General features: G+C 34.7%; 1 protein-coding gene across 2 annotated transcripts; it reads right to left on the minus strand.

The window, feature by feature from the left end:
• Positions 1-6,856: 6,856 nt before the first annotated feature.
• On the minus strand, positions 6,857-20,124 carry anxa13 (annexin A13). 2 transcript variants are annotated; one of them, XM_067378060.1, is made up of 11 exons: positions 20,026-20,124; positions 17,356-17,431; positions 16,316-16,410; positions 16,024-16,191; positions 15,833-15,866; positions 13,520-13,599; positions 13,189-13,257; positions 12,018-12,119; positions 10,956-11,031; positions 9,142-9,254; positions 6,857-8,087 (listed from the first exon to the last, which is right to left on the minus strand). In XM_067378060.1, exons 1-11 carry the CDS (start codon positions 20,038-20,040, stop codon positions 7,968-7,970), a joined length of 948 nt encoding a protein of 315 aa, XP_067234161.1. In that variant the 5' UTR covers positions 20,041-20,124; the 3' UTR covers positions 6,857-7,967. The 2 variants fall into 2 exon arrangements, with proteins under 2 accessions (XP_067234161.1, XP_067234160.1); XM_067378059.1 differs by having other exon boundaries at positions 16,024-16,194; positions 20,026-20,119.
• Positions 20,125-20,457: the final 333 nt, after the last annotated feature.

The following is a 20,457-nucleotide window of genomic DNA, read 5'->3' on the forward strand; positions in this document are numbered from 1 at the left end:
TCAGCTCCCTAGTTCAGTAGTCAGGGTACTGAAACGTTCGCTCCCTGAAAAGTCCCACAATGCACCGTGAAAACCAGGGAGCATCGATGCTCACTATGCTCCCTTAACGGAAGTTCTGAAGCGCGAAACTTGAATCACGTGAGTCAACTCACTACACATAACGATACGCGATAGATGTTTTTAAAAATACAAACCGTTATTTTATTATATTTCAGCATAAACATACATCGCTCGACAGGTAATGAACATAATCTAGCTAACATTTATAATTTATTCACGGCTGAAATGTTGCACGTATATGTAACAAGCAAATAATGAACCATAATGTACTTTAAATAACATTACAAGTAATGTCAGAAAATATCAGCTCTGTTGTTGTTCATAAATACCAGTAGTGATGTTGTACAATGAGGACATTGTCACGTCGCCGGAAATAGAGTCATAAGTGTCCCAATGTGTAGTGAACCAGCATCTTTTACTGTCCTTACCAGTGCCCGAATTCGTGTACACGATATACTGATTCACGAGCTCGGGAGCTAGGGAACCGATTGAGACACACCCTGATATATATGGAAGCCCGTTTCCGCCACTAAAAAAAAAAAAAAAATTCCACAAAAAAAAAAAAAAAAAAAAGATTAATTGCGACTTTTCATCTCAGAATTCTGACTTTATAACTCGCAATTGCGACTTTATATCTCAGAATTGTGACTTTTTATGACGCAATTGCGACTTTTTATCTCAGAATTCTGACTTTTTAACTCGGAATTGCGACTTTATATCAGAATTCTGACTTTTTACCACGCAATTGCGACTTTATATCTCAGAATTGTGACTTTTTAATCACGCAATTGCGACTTTATATCTCAGAATTCTGACTTTATAACTCGGAATTGCGACTTTATATCAGAATTCTGACTTTTTACCACGCAATTGCGACTTTATATCTCAGAATTCTGACTTTTTATCACGCAATTGCGACTTTATATCTCAGAATTCTGACTTTATATCACGCAATTGCGACTTTATATCTCAGAATTCTGACTTTATATCACGCAATTGCGACTTTATATCTCAGAATTCTGACTTTTTATCACGCAATTGCGACTTTATATCTCAGAATTCTGACTTTATAACTCGCAATTGCGACTTTATATCTCAGAATTGTGACTTTTTAATCACGCAATTGCGACTTTATATCTCAGAATTGTGACTTTTTAATCACGCAATTGCGACTTTTTATCTCAGAATTCTGACTTTATAACTCGCAATTGCGACTTTATATCTCAGAATTGTGACTTTTTAATCACGCAATTGCGACTTTATATCTCAGAATTGTGACTTTTTAATCACGCAATTGCGACTTTTTATCTCAGAATTCTGACTTTATAACTCGCATTTGCGACTTTATATCTCAGAATTCTGACTTTTTATCACGCAATTGCGACTTTATATCTCAGAATTCTGACTTTTATCACGCAATTGCGACTTTATAGCTCAGAATTGTGACTTTTTATCACGCAATTGCGACTTTATATCTCAGAATTGTGACTTTTTATCACGCAATTGCGACTTTATATCTCAGAATTGTGACTTTTTATCACGCAATTGCGACTTTATATCTCAGAATTCTGACTTTTTACCACGCAATTGCGACTTTATATCTCAGAATTGTGACTTTTTAATCACGCAATTGCGACTTTATATCTCAGAATTGTGACTTTTTAATCACGCAATTGCGACTTTTTATCTCAGAATTCTGACTTTATAACTCGCAATTGCGACTTTATATCTCAGAATTGTGACTTTTTAATCACGCAATTGCGACTTTATATCTCAGAATTGTGACTTTTTAATCACGCAATTGCGACTTTTTATCTCAGAATTCTGACTTTATAACTCGCAATTGCGACTTTATATCTCAGAATTGTGACTTTTTAATCACGCAATTGCGACTTTATATCTCAGAATTGTGACTTTTTATCACGCAATTGCGACTTTTTATCTCAGAATTCTGACTTTATAACTCGGAATTGCGACTTTATATCTCAGAATTCTGACTTTTTATCATGCAATTGCGACTTTATATCTCAGAATTGTGACTTTATAACTCACAATTGCGACTTTATATCTCAGAATTCTGACTTTTTATCACGCAATTGCGACTTTATATCTCAGAATTCTGACTTTTTATCATGCAATTGCGACTTTATATCTCAGAATTGTGACTTTTTATCACGCAATTGCGACTTTATATCTCAGAATTGTGACTTTTTATCACGCAAGTGCGACTTTTTATCTCAGAATTCTGACTTTTTAACTCGGAATTGCGACTTTATATCTCAGAATTCTGACTTTTTATCATGCAATTGCGACTTTATATCTCAGAATTGTGACTTTATAACTCACAATTGCGACTTTATATCTCAGAATTCTGACTTTTTATCACGCAATTGCGACTTTATATCTCAGAATTCTGACTTTTTATCATGCAATTGCGACTTTATATCTCAGAATTGTGACTTTTTATCACGCAATTGCGACTTTATATCTCAGAATTGTGACTTTTTATCACGCAAGTGCGACTTTATATCTCAGAATTCTGACTTTATAACTCGCAATTGCGACTTTATATCTCAGAATTGTGACTTTTAATCACGCAATTGCGACTTTATATCTCAGAATTGTGACTTTTTAATCACGCAATTGCGACTTTTTATCTCAGAATTCTGACTTTATAACTCGCAATTGCGACTTTATATCTCAGAATTGTGACTTTTTAATCACGCAATTGCGACTTTATATCTCAGAATTGTGACTTTTTAATCACGCAATTGCGACTTTTTATCTCAGAATTCTGACTTTATAACTCGCAATTGCGACTTTATAGCTCAGAATTGTGACTTTTTATCACGCAATTGCGACTTTATATCTCAGAATTCTGACTTTTTAACTCGGAATTGCGACTTTATATCTCAGAATTCTGACTTTTTATCATGCAATTGCGACTTTATATCTCAGAATTGTGACTTTATAACTCACAATTGCGACTTTATATCTCAGAATTCTGACATTTTATCACGCAATTGCGACTTTATATCTCAGAATTCTGACTTTTTATCATGCAATTGCGACTTTATATCTCAGAATTGTGACTTTTTATCACTCAATTGCGACTTTATATCTCAGAATTGTGACTTTTTATCACGCAATTGCGACTTTATATCTCAGAATTCTGACTTTATAACTCGCAATTGCGACTTTATATCTCAGAATTGTGACTTTTTATCACGCAATTGCGACTTTTTATCTCAGAATTCTGACTTTTTACCACGCAATTGCGACTTTATATCTCAGAATTGTGACTTGTTAATCACGCAATTGCGACTTTATATCTCAGAATTCTGACTTTTTATCACGCAATTGCGACTTTATATCTCAGAATTCTGACTTTATCACCCAATTGCGACTTTATATCTCAGAATTCTGACTTTTTATCACGCAATTGCGACTTTATATCTCAGAATTCTGACTTTATAACTCGCAATTGCGACTTTATATCTCAGAATTGTGACTTTTTAATCACGCAATTGCGACTTTTTATCTCAGAATTCTGACTTTATAACTCGCAATTGCGACTTTATATCTCAGAATTGTGACTTTTTAATCACGCAATTGCGACTTTATATCTCAGAATTGTGACTTTTTAATCACGCAATTGCGACTTTTTATCTCAGAATTCTGACTTTATAACTCGCAATTGCGACTTTATATCTCAGAATTGTGACTTTTTATCACGCAATTGCGACTTTATATCTCAGAATTCTGACTTTTTAACTCGGAATTGCGACTTTATATCTCAGAATTCTGACTTTTTATCATGCAATTGCGACTTTATATCTCAGAATTGTGACTTTATAACTCACAATTGCGACTTTATATCTCAGAATTCTGACTTTTTATCACGCAATTGCGACTTTATATCTCAGAATTCTGACTTTTTATCACTCAATTGCGACTTTATATCTCAGAATTCTGACTTTATAACTCGCAATTGCGACTTTATATCTCAGAATTCTGACTTTTTATCACGCAATTGCGATAAATTGAGATAAAAAGTCGCAATTATTCTTTTTTTTTTTTTTTTTTTTTTAGTGGCGGAAACGGGCTTCCATAGATATTTTATCATGCAAAAGAAAATAAAAATGAGAAATGTTCGGGCATATCTTCAAGCCTATTTTGCTGCTTCTTCAGATTTTTTTTTTTTTTTACAGAAACTAGGAGTGTCCATTTATTAAAATAAATAAATGATTATTGAGTATGGGATAATCCACGGCTAGCAGTGCACTAAACGATTTTAATGCACAACGTGGTGTAGGCCTATAGCTAAGAAACTCATACGTGAAGAGGAGTGCTTTCAAATCGTTTAATGCACAGCTAGCCGTGGATTATATTAATGTAAGCTTCAGTATTGAGATTAATGTTCTTCAGGCATCCAACTCTTTTTAACCAATGGATTTATAGATGACTTTTCCAATCAATCATGATTTACTGGGGATGTTTATATGCTGGGTAATTGATTAATCTGATTAATCCGGATTACATAATCAGATTCCAAAAATGAAAAAGGCCTACTTAGATTATTTTACATTTTAAAATACTCATAATCAGACTACAGTTACTTTTTATTGATTACATGATTGCATGTTATTCTCACAATGGCAATAAATTATAATTCATTGAAACACCCTATTTTTCTTATCTTCGAAATTTGATCACTGGATTTACAGAAATCATTTCACTTTTAAGAGTTTTCGCAACATTGCTCCTGATGAACACATTAATTTATTATTATTTGAATTATCACTCATTTATAATAAGTTAAGTCAATAATAAAATTAAGTCAATAATAATAATAAAAATTAAGTTTACAGTTCTCTGATGTCGGTTAATGGTCTCAAGACATGCAGGTAAACGAATTATATATATATATATATATATATATATATATATATACACACACACAGTGCTCAGAGTAAATTAGTACACCCCCTTTGAAAAGTAACATTTTAAATAATATCTCAATGAACACAAAAACATTTTCTAAAATGTTGACAAGACTAAGTTTAATATAACATCTGTTTAATTTATAACATGAAAGTAAGGTTAATAATATAACTTAGATTACACATTTTTCAGTTTTACTCAAATTAGGGTGATGCAAAAATGAGTTCACCCCACAACAAAAACTACTACATCTAGTATTCTGTATGGCCTCCATGATTTTTAATGACAGCACCAAGTCTTCTAGGCATGGAACGAACAAGTTGGCGACATTTTGCAACAACTATCTTTTTCCAGGATAGATTTGATGCTCAACTTGTCTCTTCAGAATTTCCCATAGGTGTTCAATTGGGTTCAGATCAGGAGCCACTGAATCACTTTCACCCTGTTCTTCTTCAGAAATCCAACAGTGACCTTAGATGTGTGTTTAGGATCATTGCCATGTTTGGAAAATCCATGACGACCAAGGGCACGGAGTGATGGTAGCATCTTCTCTTTCAGTATAGAGCAGTACATCTGTGAATTCATGATGCCATCAATGAAACGACACCAGCAGCACTCATGCAGCCCCACATAAGGACACTGCCACCATCATGTTTCACTGTAGACACCATGCATTTTTTCTTTGTATTCCTCACCTTTGCAATGCTATACAGTTTTGAAGCCATCAGTTCCAAAAACATTTATCTTGGTCTCATCACTCCAGAGTATAGAGTCCCAGTAGTCTTCATCTTTGTCAGCATGGGCCCTGGTGGGCTGTTTTGTGCCTGGGCTTTAGGAAAGGCTTCTTTCGTGGACGGCACCCATGCATGTCATTCCTCTGCAGTGTAAGCCGTATTGTGTCACAGGAAATAGTCACCCCAGTTTGGCTTTCTACTTCTTTAGATAACTGCAGTGAACTTGCATGCCGATTTTCTTCAACCCTTCGACCTGGACGTCTCTGTGTGATGGTTGAAGTTCCATCTTTTTTTTTTTTACATTTTTGTACCACTTTTGCTACAGTATTCTGACTGATTAGTAAAGCTTTGCTGATCTTGTTGCCTTGACCTTTCTGGTGTAAACAAATTATTTGTGACATTTCTCTTCCATGTGGTGCCATTGCTGACAGCATGAAATGGGAAGGGGTTTTCACACCCTTTTATAGTCAACTGTCTGCTGGACACCTGTGTAATGAATAATTAGACTCACCTGTGGTTGAATTCTTGTTAAATTAGACATTTGTAGTCTAAAATTTAGCTGTGCTCCAGAGACTTTCAGTGGGGTGTACTCATTTTTGCATCACCCCAATTTGAGTAAAACTGAAAATGTTGTTCTCTAAGTTATATTATTAACCTTACTTTCATGTTATAAGATAAATAGATGTTATATTAATCTTAGTCTTTTCAACATTTTGGAAATTGTTTTTGTGTTCATTGAGATACTGTTTAAAATCTTACTTTTCAAAGGGGGTGTACTCATTTACGCTGAGCACTGTATATATATTCTAGTAAGAGATTTATTTTGATTGTTTATTTTAAAATTATTTATTTATTTATCTTTTCATTAAACTCACGAATGAACCCCAGAGAAACTGTGATTAGGCCATCTCGATCATCGGTGAGCAAAGTAACACATACCATGCAACAACTTCTCTAACGTGCCGATTCGGGTCAGGACAATATTGTGCTGCTAAATAATGGCGAATAATTTAAATAAAATATACAATGAAGAGTATATTTATATAAATAAATGAAGAGACAATTATAAAATAATAATACTAGTCCTTCAGTAACTTTGCAAGATACTCCAGTGTACTTTGAACAGCTTTATTTTATTCAGTTAATTATTTCATAGAATGAAATACAATTGTGTTAATACAGAAGATACTAGTCCAAGTTCCATCTCACGTTTACTCAAAATACGTTTCATTTAAATAGTCATTTCACAGATAGTAAGCCCTGCATACTGAATAAAACATGGGTCTATGTTCTTGATCTTAATCTGATAAAATGGATGAATTGATAAAATGATAATGATAAAAAAAATGAGGGGGAGAACAGCACAACTCTGCCTTTATTCTTGTGTTAAAGATATATTAAAATATTATGTAATTTATAATAAAATATTCCATCTAAATATTATAAATACTTTAGTTTTGTGTTAGTTACAACATTACTGATTGTGAGTAAAACCGTCACTTCAATAACGCAGATATTTTACCACAGGTTGACATATTAGCTGCATAGAAGTTTCATAAATTATTTTGCTGACCATAAATGTTACATTCAGTGTTTCTCTGTATGCGTCATAATGTCGTTCACACATATTCAGAATTCACATTGTCATGCACATTTTGAAACGGTCAGTGAAACTGTGAGGTTTTTGTATGGCAAAATACTGGCAGGAAAATGATCTCATGACTGATATTTGACAGTAAATAAAATTGCTGGTCTTGCATCATTTATGTTCTTACTTCTCAACTCATAATTATCATAATGTAGGTAAGCTAACAGCATCAACTACAACATCATGGCTGCGTAGAAGAAGGATGTTATTTTGTAATCCTAGAAACCACAAGACTCCACTTAAACAAATTCAACTGGCCAATTTAGTGTCAAAAACAAGGAATGTCACAGCAACTGGACACACATGCATGTTTCTGTTTGTGAGGACAGCTGTTCATGAGACTTTTGAGTCATGTTATGTATATTCATAATTTATACAGGCATATATATTGCACAGTGTAATAATACATTTATATTAAACAAGTATTTGAAAGTTTAGTCCCTACTTCTCCACTTTAAACTAAGCTTTATAAAATTGTGTAGACTATAGGGCAGAAAATAAGTCATGTTAGTTTGCCTTGATTGGGACTATAATAAAAGCTTCCTTGGTCCATGGTAAGCACTGGGGTCTGATTGTGCGTCTCAGTGAAGGATGGCCAGCAGGAGGCGCTTGAAATCTCCACCGCATTCCGAGCTGATGGCGTCTTTTAGAGACACATCATATTTCTCCAGGTACATGTCTTTAATGGTCTCCAGATCAATCTGATCAAACAGAAGAGTGTACGTTACAGGCTGTTTTGTAAGACAGTACAGTGTACTTTAATGTCTATGATCAGAATAGCATGTTATACTAATCATAGTATTTGCTATTTACTGTTAATGGTATGCAAATGCACGCATGAAATATCTGGAATACCTGCTACATTTGTAACATGAAAACCCACAATGCAATGCATTTTCTGTTTGCCAATAGAACCAATAGTACAATACCATTCAAATGTTGGTTTTCTTTGAAATAAAGTATTACTTTTATTGAGCAAGTGACAATAAAGACATGTATAATGTTACACAAGATTTCTGTTTCAAATAAATATTAAGTAGCACAACTGCTTTGAACATTGATAATAAGAAGAAATGTTTCTTGAGCATCAAATCGTCATATTAGAATGATTTCTGAAGGATCACGTGACACTGAAGCCCGGAATTATGATGCTGAAAATTCAGCCTTGCCATCACAGGAATAAAATACATTTTTAAATAGATTAAAACAGAAAAGAGTTCTTTTAAATTGTAATAATATTTCACAAAAGTTTTGATGAAATAAATTGTGAGCAGAAGATACTTTAAAGATTTCTACCGACCCCAATCTTTTGATTTAAAATGCAACATAACCTTCAGTATACTACTGTTTAAAATTCTGAACATAACCAAAATGACTAGTAATTCTGATAATATTATAGCTTTTTACCCTAAAGGCCCGTTCACACCAAGGACGATAACTATAAAGATAACAATAAAGATATAGTTCTAAAAATCATAATAAAATATAAAATATAAATATAATATTCAAATATAAAGAATAGCAGAGTTCACAGCACAACTATAACAATAACAGCACATAATGATACAAACCCTGACAGCCAATCAGAATTCATCCTGCTTTAGAGAGCTTTAGCATTTAAAGAGGCAGATATCAAAACTGTGCTTAAACAAAACAGTATTGTGCGTTGGTGTGGACGCTAATATGGTTATTGTTCTTGGTGTGAACGGGCCTTAACACTACTCAAAACATACAGAATGAGGAATGCTATTATACCTCTGAGCGACACACAATGATGCGGATGAGGGTGTCTTCATCAGTTCCGGCTCCTTTCATAGCGGCGTTCAGCCTCCGGGCAAAGAATAGCTGGGGGCTCTTAGCACACCTCACTATGGGTTAGATGGGAAGTGTTAACCAGTTAGCACTGTAGCATTACTGGGACTGTAGAATTACTATACAATCAAAACTGGAAACTCTAGTATTGTAGTATTTTAACATAGCAGTTTGGCTTTGTGTACACTCTGCCCAGTCTCGTGTGTTTGCAAATAGTAACGACTCATGGCCCCAATACACTCACGGCGAAGTTCTTTTTCGTTCTTCGTAGGGGTAAAAATAAGTTTCTTTAGTATACTGATAGCAAACACTGCTGACAGTGACATGAATATGTAAATATGTGCTGTACGCTTTCCTTTCAATAATAAAATAAACATACAACAAAAATGACAGCGGTGAAAAAACAGCAGTTCAATTGTTAGTTCACCCAAAAATGAAAATAATGAAATTAATTACTCACTCTCACGTCGTTCTACAAACGTTGTTCATCTTCTGAACACAAATTAAGATATTTTTAATGAAATCCAATCGCTCAGCATTGCCAGCAATGTTACTGCACCTCTCAAGATCCATAAAGGTACTAAAAACATATTTATAAAAGTTCATGTGAGTTCAGTGGTTCTACCTTAATATTATGAAGCAATAAGAATACCTTTTGTGCACCAAAAAACAAAATAATGACTTTAACAATATAGTGATGGGCCAATTTCAAAACACAGCTTTATGAATCTTTTGTTTCAAATTAGTTATTCGGATCTCCTATCAAACTGCTAAACTGCTGAAATCACGTGACTCTGGTGCTCCGATTCACTGATTCGATTCGTAAAGCTCTGAAGCAGTGTTTTGAAATCGGCTCATATAGATATTTTTGAAAAGTCATTTTGTTTTTTGGCGCACAAAAAGTATTCTTGTCACTTTATAATATTACGGTAGAACCACTGAAGTCACATGCACTGTTTTAAATATGTTTTTAGTACCTTTATGGATCTCGAGAGGTTTAGTGAAATTACTGGCAACACAGGCCTCACTGAGCTATCGGATTTCATCAACAATATCTTAATTTTTGTTCCTAAGAGGAACAAAGGTCTTACGGGTGTGGAATGACATGAGGGTGAGTAATAAATGACATTTTTGTGTGAACTAACCCTTTAAGAAAGCATCTGATCATAGTGATGTGGATATATCTGCACCAGCTCTGCAATTTGGCACTCCAGTTAAGTCACATCACATTTATTTATCTAGCACTTTATACAATAGATTGTTTAAAAGCAAGAAGTTTTTTTACAGTATTAAACTTTACAGTTTTCTAGAAAATTTGCTTTAGCAAGCAGTTTCGAACTCTAAAACAAATAAAAAATGAACTTCATTTTGGCCTGATTTTATTTAAAAATCCTGATTTTTATTTTTTAAAGTTGCGATATTTTCTTCCCTATTGTGATTTCTATCTGAGTGAAACGGCTACTTGAATGAGAAAAAATGTTGGGTGAGACATGATTTTGTCCATCAGGAATTAATTTAATTGTTGTAGTTTGCTATTGTTGTGATCTCATGTGAGTTACAGGTGTCCTGCCCTCATACTTGAAAATCACGTCATCAAGAAGGGAAGAGATGTTGTTGCAAGAGTTTATTTTGATTAAAGATCATGAGAGCGCATGAAAACTAATGATGTGCACGGACTTCATGTGATTTCTTAGCTTACAAAAAACTAAATGGAGTCAGATATGCTAAAAAAAAATATCTGTCTTTACAATACAAACCAAGTGTAATGAAGCAGTCCTTCAGAGTTCCAGAGGTTTCCTTATCAATTGCATCCAAAATCTCAGTTCCAGAAATCTGTTGAAGAACATGAAATACAATCAAAAAGTAATCCAGAGCTATTACAGAAAACTAAGACAAATTATTGTACTAAATTACTACCTTAAAAGGGATAGTTCACCCAAAAATAAAAATAAATAAATAATCATTTACTCACCCTGGTGTTGTTCTGATGCTGTATATGCCCTTCTTTCTTTTTATACCACAAAAAGTGAAATTAAAAAAAAAGAAAAAAAGTCCTGCTTGCGCTCATTTATATAATGGCAGTGAATAGCGACCAGCATCAAGCTATAAAAAAGTATCACAGAATGATCCCATGCAATAGGTGTCGTATATTCCAATAGGGTTCATTAAAAAAAAAAAAAAAAAAAGAAGGAAAAAAAGTAGCATTATTTAACGTCTTCTGTGCATGTCCGCGCTCGTGCGACTCTATTAGCACCGCAGTTCACTCCGACTCACCCAGAAAAAGCACACAAGTTGTGAGAAATCAAGATGACATGAAATACAATGCCTAGAAATACCAAAAAGTATCTTCACCATGTTGATTATCTCCGGGACTGAACTCTGGTTGTCAGATGACAGCCAGAACGACAGTTGACAGATGTGAACGCAATAACTTGTTGCGATGAACAACAAATATTTTCACCTCAGAAAATAAAGTATATGGATTGCATTTCATGTCGTGATTTATTAATCTGCATTTCTCACAAATTGTGTGCTTTTTCTGGGCAAGAAGGAGATGGAGTGAACTGCTGCACTGATAAGAGTCTCATGAAAGCGCAAATCGAGCAGCCGCACACATCAACGGCCAAGGTCAGGATTATCGTTAAATAATACATTCAATTCTTTTTTTTTTACTATCCCTATCATATATCCCCAGAACTCTTGGAGTATATGTCATGCATTGCATTCTGTGATCCTTTTGATTTGATCTACTTTTGATTGTTTGATTTTCATTTTAGGGTGAACTGTCCCCTTAAGCCCATAGAACAGAATAAACTCACGGCTTCATAGGCTTTGAATGTGGCCTGCAGCTGTAAGTAGTTCCTGGTGGCCAGAATGAAGCTGAAAGTTGACTCATCTGTGCCAAAGCAGCCCTCTCCAGCCTTACAGATAATCAAAACATCTATTAACAAACTGGAATAATAAGACTGGACGTGGGACTAAATATTAATATCACCATGTTGTCATAAAATATCCCAGGGTGATCTCATTCATATTAACATGTATTTTCTATCACACATTAAATCATAAAAATGTAAAATAAGAGAAAAACTATCAAAATAAATTTTATTTGTTTGCATGTCATATGACCATTAACTGACATTAGAGAACCGTAAACATGCAAATTTATTAAGTGTCTGAGATTTTAACTTAAAATCTCAGGAGGCACGTCAAGGAAATATTTGAGGTCCAAAGGGTTCGGGTGCCGAAACATTTTGGAAATCCCTGAGATAAACAACGAAGCAAAATATCAAACTATTAACAGCATCTAAAACATAAACAGAACAGCATATAGCCGAATGTGTGAAGTGCATTTCATAAATGTCATGCCATTAACATTTCTAAATACTAATAAAGTAATAATTAAAGCTAATAAAGTAATAAAAAATAATAATAAATAAATAAATAAACAGTATACACTACTGTTCAAAACCTTTTTAATTAAATGAACACTTTTATTCAGCAAGGATGCATTAAATTGATCAAAAGTAAAGATATTTATAATATTACAAAATATTTCTATAATAATTATATGCTGTTCTTTTGAACTTGCTATTCCTCAAAAATATCGAACAGCACAACTGTTTTCAACATTGATAATAATAAATGTTTCCTGAGCATCAAATCAGCATATTAGACTGATTTCTAAAGGATCATGTGACACTGAAGACTGTACTAATGATGCTGAAAATTCAGCTTTGATCACAGGAATACATTACAATTTTAAATATATTAAAATAGAAAATAAAATTGTAATAATATTTAACAATATTCATGTTTTTACTGTATTTTTGATCAAATAAATGCAGCCTTGGTGAGCATAAGAGTTACACAAACAGTCATGTTTTAGATGCTGTTCACACATTTATAGTGTTTCCAGACATGTGCTGTACTAGGCTTCATGTATAAATATCTACAGTATAAAGTGAGATCGTGTTGAATGTCCCTTACTTCAAATAGTGAGACGGCATCTTGCTCTGCCAGTGCTTCGTCCACCTCGTAGCTCTCATCTCTGTTACCCTACAAGAGAGAAAGTATTAACCAACACCCTTGACCGAGAGAGTGAAAGCCAATCTGAGTCACGTCATTGAATCCTGCCTCTACTTATCTAATGAAAGGGGATGTGAACCACTGCCAACTCCAGAGCTCTATAGGGACAGGAGGAAGAGGGAGGGGTGCTAAACACAGGCCTACAGTGAGAGCTTCATGTCGCCCAGGACTGCACCGTAGTCATTTTGTAAGACGTGAGCAACCATTTTGATTTAGAATGAAGAGGATTTACCTCGAGAAGCAATGTTAGCAGTCGCCTAACATCCCCACTGGTGTCTCCTTCAATGTCTGCATCCAAATCTCTGTCATGCACTGTAGACAACAATATACAAGTTGTTGCTTACCAAAAGTGGTTTGTTTTATTTGATAAAACAATAGAAATACTGTTCAAAATGAAGAAAAACATATTTCCCATGTCTACACTTATTGTATTGTCTTTTGATTCTTAACTAAATTATTTGAAACATCATGAATCTATAATCTGGTCACATCCTGGTAGAAATATTTATGTCAGAAATATGAAGACAAAACTGTAATTATGAGATAATTTACACCATATTGACAAAGATGTTACACCAGTTTTGCATTCACAGGCTTAGGGTGTTTTCACACCTATGGATCGCTTGTTTTGTTCCGAAACAGGGACTAAATTTGTTACAATGTTTCTTTTTTTCTTGGTTCGGTTCGCTTTCACATGGCAAAATTTCAAAGCGTACCAAAATGCGTTAAGGTAAGTCACATGGGAGTAAAACTGTCCTCTTATTGGTCAGAATTTTCTCTGCGTCATCCATCAAAATAATGATTGACAAGTTCGCTCCATGAGTTTATTGTGGCTTTATTTGTAACTGTCGAGACACACACAAACACTTTATAAATGTAGCTCTCTCCCGCAGTTAATTCATATTTGCTGCGGCAAATTCAAACCCGCGCTCTTTCTCTCTCTCTCCATCTCTGGATTTCCCAGCGCTGTCTAGTAGGCGACCTGTTGTCCGTGTGTCTGTCGAGAGAGACCATTTGAATTTTATAATGAAGCAGAGCGGGAATTGAGACTTCGTCGGGACAGCATTCTCGCACGGAGAAGTGTATTTACACACCAGAGGCGCTCGTTGGCTTTCAGATATTGTAAATAATGTGCTCACTCACATAATCAGACATTACTGATTTTATCATATTTTCCGTTATGAAAATTATATAATTTGGTTCGTTGGTCCGTTAACTGGGTCGATTGCTTTCACATCTCAAGCGAACCGCTCCAGAGTTCGTTTGAAAGCGTACCGAGACCACCTCTTCAAGCTGGTCTCGGTACGCTTGTTTGGTCCTCATTTGGTGCGCACCCGAGTGCGATTGCTGCTTTCAGACCTGCCCAAACGAACCGCACCAAAGGGGCAAACGAACTCTGGTACGATTCAACCGAACTAAATGAGGCAGGTGTGAAAGCACCCTTAAGAACCATATTTTTAAAAAGAAATTAAATTTCGCTTTGAAAAGAAAATTACCCCAAGAAGTACCCTAAAGTCTTCCTAGATGTATTTGACTTTCTTCTTTCTGATGAACACAATCAAAGTTATATTAATAAATATCCTGATGCATGCCAACTTTACATTGGCAGTAAATGGCACCAACAAGTATGAAGCTCAAAACACTCTACACAGCTCCGGGCTGTGTTTGATGCATTTGAGTAAGAAAAATATCCATATTTAACAAGTTATAAAGTGAATTAAAGCTGCGAGCAGTGATGAAAGAACCCTCGCACCCGGGGCCACTGCCACCCGTTGACCTTAGGAAAACAGTGAGCAGTTGGCGACATGCATGTAAGCGACTAAATACAGGAGAATTATAGCAAAATCATTTTGACGTGCCACACTTCCTGCTGCAAAACAGGTGGCGCTTTGACTATAACTGAATATTGCCATGAAGATGTCTTCAGGCCAGGACTATTATCAAACATGAAATTTGGAGCAGAACGGACACTGTATGCCTGAATTACAGCAACTTCCTGTTTCATGGAGAAATGTTGAATTTTGTCAGGCCGCCACAGACACGCCCTTCAGCGAAAACTCTAGATCTTCGCAATTTAACATCACAAAGGCATTTAGATTAGACTGACCAAATATGACCTTGATCTGATTAAAGCTCTAGGAGGAGTTTGTTAAAGTACAACGTCTGGAAAATGGCAAAAACTGCACAAATTTTGCAGAGAAATTCAAAATATCTGTTGGGTTTACAAATTTTGCACCCAAGGGACTATTTTGGAGGTATTGGGCTGTTACATGTGTGTACCGAATTTCATACCTGTACGTGAAGCGTAGCGTGAAGGGCGCTTAAATGTGCCCTAGATTCAAAAAATTTAATTTACCTCGGCATAGTTGAATAACAAGAGTTCAGTACATGGAAAAAAGCACTTTGATCTTTAAAACACTGCAGATCTTTTACATTCAAACAGCTATATTACACACAGCATGAAAGATAATATTGGAAAAGCATAAAGGGGAAGTTCTCAACAACTCCTTTTTATAGTGCTGAAAGCAAATTGAGTCATTCTTACCATAGGTGTAGGTGTCTTTGTAAGTGGCAATCTCCTGTTAGAAAACAAAAAGTAGTAAATGACTCATTTCTATTTCGAAATCCATTCAACTGAAACTATAATAGTAACGGACAGACATTTTTCCCTGCTTTGAGAACAGTCACAAACACAGGAACTTGCAGATGCTTTCAATTCAAAACAAACTGACATACAGCATTGGTAGCAGTGCACAGAATCTCCACCAGGACATCCTCGTCTGTGCCAGCGCCCTTGATGGCCTTCCTGAGCTCCTTAACAGCAAACACGTGGGGAGGATCCAACATGGCAATGATGGCATTCTCGAAGTTTCCAGACAGCTCGCTCTTCAAAACCTCCACCAACTCCTTCACAGAAAACACAAAGCTTTGATTGCCTGCTCTTTGTTCTTAAAAGACGTCCAAATGCCATTTTCATTTTTAAAAACTACTTCTCTTTGACATGAAAGGGTATTTTCAGAATACTCACGTCATCATATTTCTCAAAGTATGCTTGTTTGATCTCCATTCTCTGAGCTGCACTTCGATTGGCTAGAATGTTTATGATGGCTTGCTCATCAGTTCCTTGAAAATTTAACAGAACATGTCATTCAGATTTATCCAGCAGTTATGAAAATAGCCTGTTAATAGCAGACCAACTTATAAGTGCATAATGAATTGTAATTGGGTCAATGACGTGACTGGTCATTTTTTGATGGGTCAAGGCCTTAATAATAATTAAAAAAAAATCAAAAATATGACTTCCAAAGTATGTGAGTACAACTAGATCGCTTTTATTGAATCCAAAAGGTTTTAATTATATTTAGCTATATATAAGAGGTCATTCGGTTTAACCGTCTAAAGGCAAATACAGCCATTTCATTTATAAGTAAATTATCTTACAAATAAATAAATGTATATATTTTTATTCTGGCATGTTTTTATAATATCATATATCAACATAGTGCAAAATGATATTAAAATTATGTATAGAAGTCATTGTTTTGTTATGAGAAAGTATTGTCCAGAAAAAAAAATAATTTCATTGATGTCATTCGGAGTAACCAATATAAAAATCTAATAAAGCTATACGGTAAATATCAAGTGACAGGATGTGACATCATTCAGACACCTGCAAAGGACCACATAGTCTTTTAACAAACATCAGGTCATTCGGTACAACTGCTATAAAACATGGAAAATGTTGCAATATTTAAAAAACTTGTGCTAAATATAAAATGTTTTTTTTTTTTATAAGCTAGCTTTTGTTAGCTAACTATCTTATTCAGTATAATCAAAAGTGTCATTTGGTAATGACTTTTTTGGTGAAAAATTTTGTAAAAAAATGACAAAAGCAGTGTTAATCGATTATAAAATCCACATAATCTCATTGTTACACTTAGCAAAACTTCAAAATTAATAATATCTCCATTATGTTTTTTTACACTTTTAAAAACTTTATTCATCAATGACCCAATTGTATTTGATAGATATACTGAATGCAAATATAAGATTGGATAAACATCTCACCTAAACCTTTGCAGGCTTTGCGGATGGCCTTTATATCGGCAACTACATCGAAGTCTTCATAAGGAACAATTGTTGGCTATTGAATAAAACCAAAGAGAATTATTTCCAATGTTCATCATGTCTGATGCTGTTCACCGTGAATTACAGTATGTCTTAAACATTCACATGAATTAGGTTACTTAAAGGGATAGTTCACCCAAAAATTTCTATGATATAAAAAATACTATGATAGTCAATGGGGGGGCGAGATCTGCTTGGTTACAAACATTCTTCTAAATATCTTCCTTGGTGTACAGCAGAGCAAATAAATTTAGATTTACATTTTAATCATTTCTCCAAAGCTACTTACAAATGAGAATAGTAGAAGCAATCAAATCACCATGCAACAGTACGCAAGTGCCGTGTCAAGTCCCAGTTTCACCAGCAAAGTGATTGTAGCAAAGAATTTTACATTTTTTTAAATACACACACAAATACAGAAAAGTAAAGATGAAAAGTGCTAATATTACTGGGTCAAGTCTTGACGAAAAAGATATGTGACTCAGCTGCTTGGATAGAGCGTGGCTCCACCAGCAGGAAACAGACCAGGAGAAGGTCCGTGGGAGTGATTTTGTGCCCCTTTGGGATGGCACCACAAGGCGCCGTTCACATGCAGAACGTACACTTTTGGAGGGCGTATAAGTCATTTAACCTAATTAGGATTTCATTTTTCAGTGAACTATCCCTTTAATTCATGTTTTAGCATTCAGTGAATGTGCTTGCTACGACATTGGCGGTCGTTATTATTGGTTGAGGACATTTATATGTGCCACCAGTAATCAGTTACCATTAAATATTGACTACAACATTTAATTTTAATACAAGAAGTCAGGTTGTTGCAACTGGTCCTCTCACATTAAAAATTAAAATGTCACTGCTTATTATTGCTACATAGTTTTTGCTTTATGGAAGCAATTCTTGCAGCCATCAAGAATAATGTGTTTAAAGCAAAAGTCTGTGGGGACCACTGTTATGATACTTTAATGAGAAAAATGTTTCTTATATATTTTAAAGATTCAAAAGTCCTAAAACATTTTGTTTTTTGTGTTCTGTTGTTGTGTTTTGTGTTCACCCTATGTTGTAAGTTTTGCACTCCTAATAAAAAAAAAAGCAAAAAAAAAAAAAAAGCACTAAAACATTTATTACTGTTGCAACGGTCCTAAAACACTATAAAAAAAAAAAAAAAAAAATTATATATTATATATATATATATATTATAAAATGATCGTAGCACTCAGTAGTTTGTTAAAGGATTAGTTCACTTTCAAATAAAATCTTCCTGATAATTTACTCACCCCCATGTCATCCAAGATGTTCATGTCTTTCTTTCTTTGGTCAAAAAGAATTAAGGTTTTTGATGAAAACATTCCAGAATTATTCTTCTTATAGTGGACTTCAATGGCCTCCAAATGGTTGAAGGTCAAAATTACAGTTTCAGTGCAGCTTTAAAGAGCTTTAAATGATCCCAGCGAAACGATCGCTCATTTCCTGAAAAAATACAACTATATAAACAAATGATCGCCTTACGAGTGCTTCTGCCAAAACTGAACTTTTCCTAAGGCGATCATTTGTTTATATAAAGAATATAACAGTTGTATTTTTGTAGAAAATGAGCGTTTCACTAGATAAGACCCTTATTCCTTGCCTGGTATTGTTTAAAGCCCTTTGAAGCTGCACTGAAACTATAATTTTGACCTTCAACCAATTGGAGGCCATTGAAGTCCACTATAAAGAGAATAATCCTGGAATGTTTTCATCAAAAACCTTAATTTCTTTTCGACTGAAGGAAGAAAGACATGAACATCTTGGATGACATGGGGGTGAGTAAATTATCAGGAAGATTTTATTTGAAAGTGGACTAATCCTTTAACTTCTAACCATCAACCAAGAGATACATTAGAAAAAAATAGATACACTTTTATAATATAATTTTTTTTCCTATAAAATTTTATTTAAAAAAAAATACATTAAAAATGTATTTTTTAAAAAAAAAAACTATTTTTTTCACAGATTTCACAGAAATATGCACTGAGCTTTTGTGTGTGTGTAAGTGTCTCTGTGTAGCTGAAGAGGTTTAGTGTTCTACTATTGCCCACAGTCTCCCCCATATGGACAAAAGGCCGGCTGAGGAATGCTCAGAGGAAGCGCCCTATCCAAACACACAATCCTGATGGATCGAGGCCCCTGCACAGCAAACATGAAGCGGAGTTTGTCCCAGTCTCCTCCCAGAGCATTTCCTCTGACTCACTCAGATAACGGGATTCTCATACATCCTTTCTTTACAATATCATATAACTTACATAATCTAAATCACCGTAAAACATATTCGAAAAGTGGAAAAAATGGATTTTAAACGGTTACCAATAAAAACACTCGCGAATTACAGCTGTAGGCTAATAACAGTTCACGCGATAAGGGCTGTTTGCCAAATGCATCGTGGCAGCGCAGCCCATATCAGGTCTCTTAACTGTCTTTATTCTCCGTGTTCATTTTTCTGTCCGTCTTTGTAAAACACATTTAAGTTGATCGATTTTGCGTCGAGTCCCGTGCCAAACTGAGCGCAGGAGGACACTGACTCTCTCTGACGCGTGTAAGTTGTGAATTAGCAGAGAAATGAAATGAAATACTCACTTGACAGTTTCCCATGGTGAGAGTTTCTGCTGCTTGATGATCAGATGATCTGACCGCTGTCCGAACTGCAGGCCACACGCGCACGAGTTTCTGTAAATGACGTCAGCACGTATGGAAATAACGGGATGGATTTTAAACGTGCTCATTAGAGAGGCAGCATAAACAGGTTTGGCATCTGGATTTTTGAAAACCACTATAATCATCTTAATTATTGTTATACGTGACTTCTGCATGCATTATAATTATTAATTCTGACTATGTCTTACAAATATGCATTTAAATCTTCAATTCATTTTTTTTTATTTTTTTTATTGAAAGCAGTTTCAGGCTCAAGTAGTTGAGAAAAGCAACAATAGGTATGACCTAAAACCACATATATGACAAACAAACAGGTTGGGAGACACACAAGAATGTATTTTTATAAACTTGTGT

Source organism: Chanodichthys erythropterus, chromosome 23, assembly GCF_024489055.1.
Source record: "Chanodichthys erythropterus isolate Z2021 chromosome 23, ASM2448905v1, whole genome shotgun sequence".
NCBI classification, from domain to species: Eukaryota; Metazoa; Chordata; class Actinopteri; order Cypriniformes; family Xenocyprididae; genus Chanodichthys; species Chanodichthys erythropterus.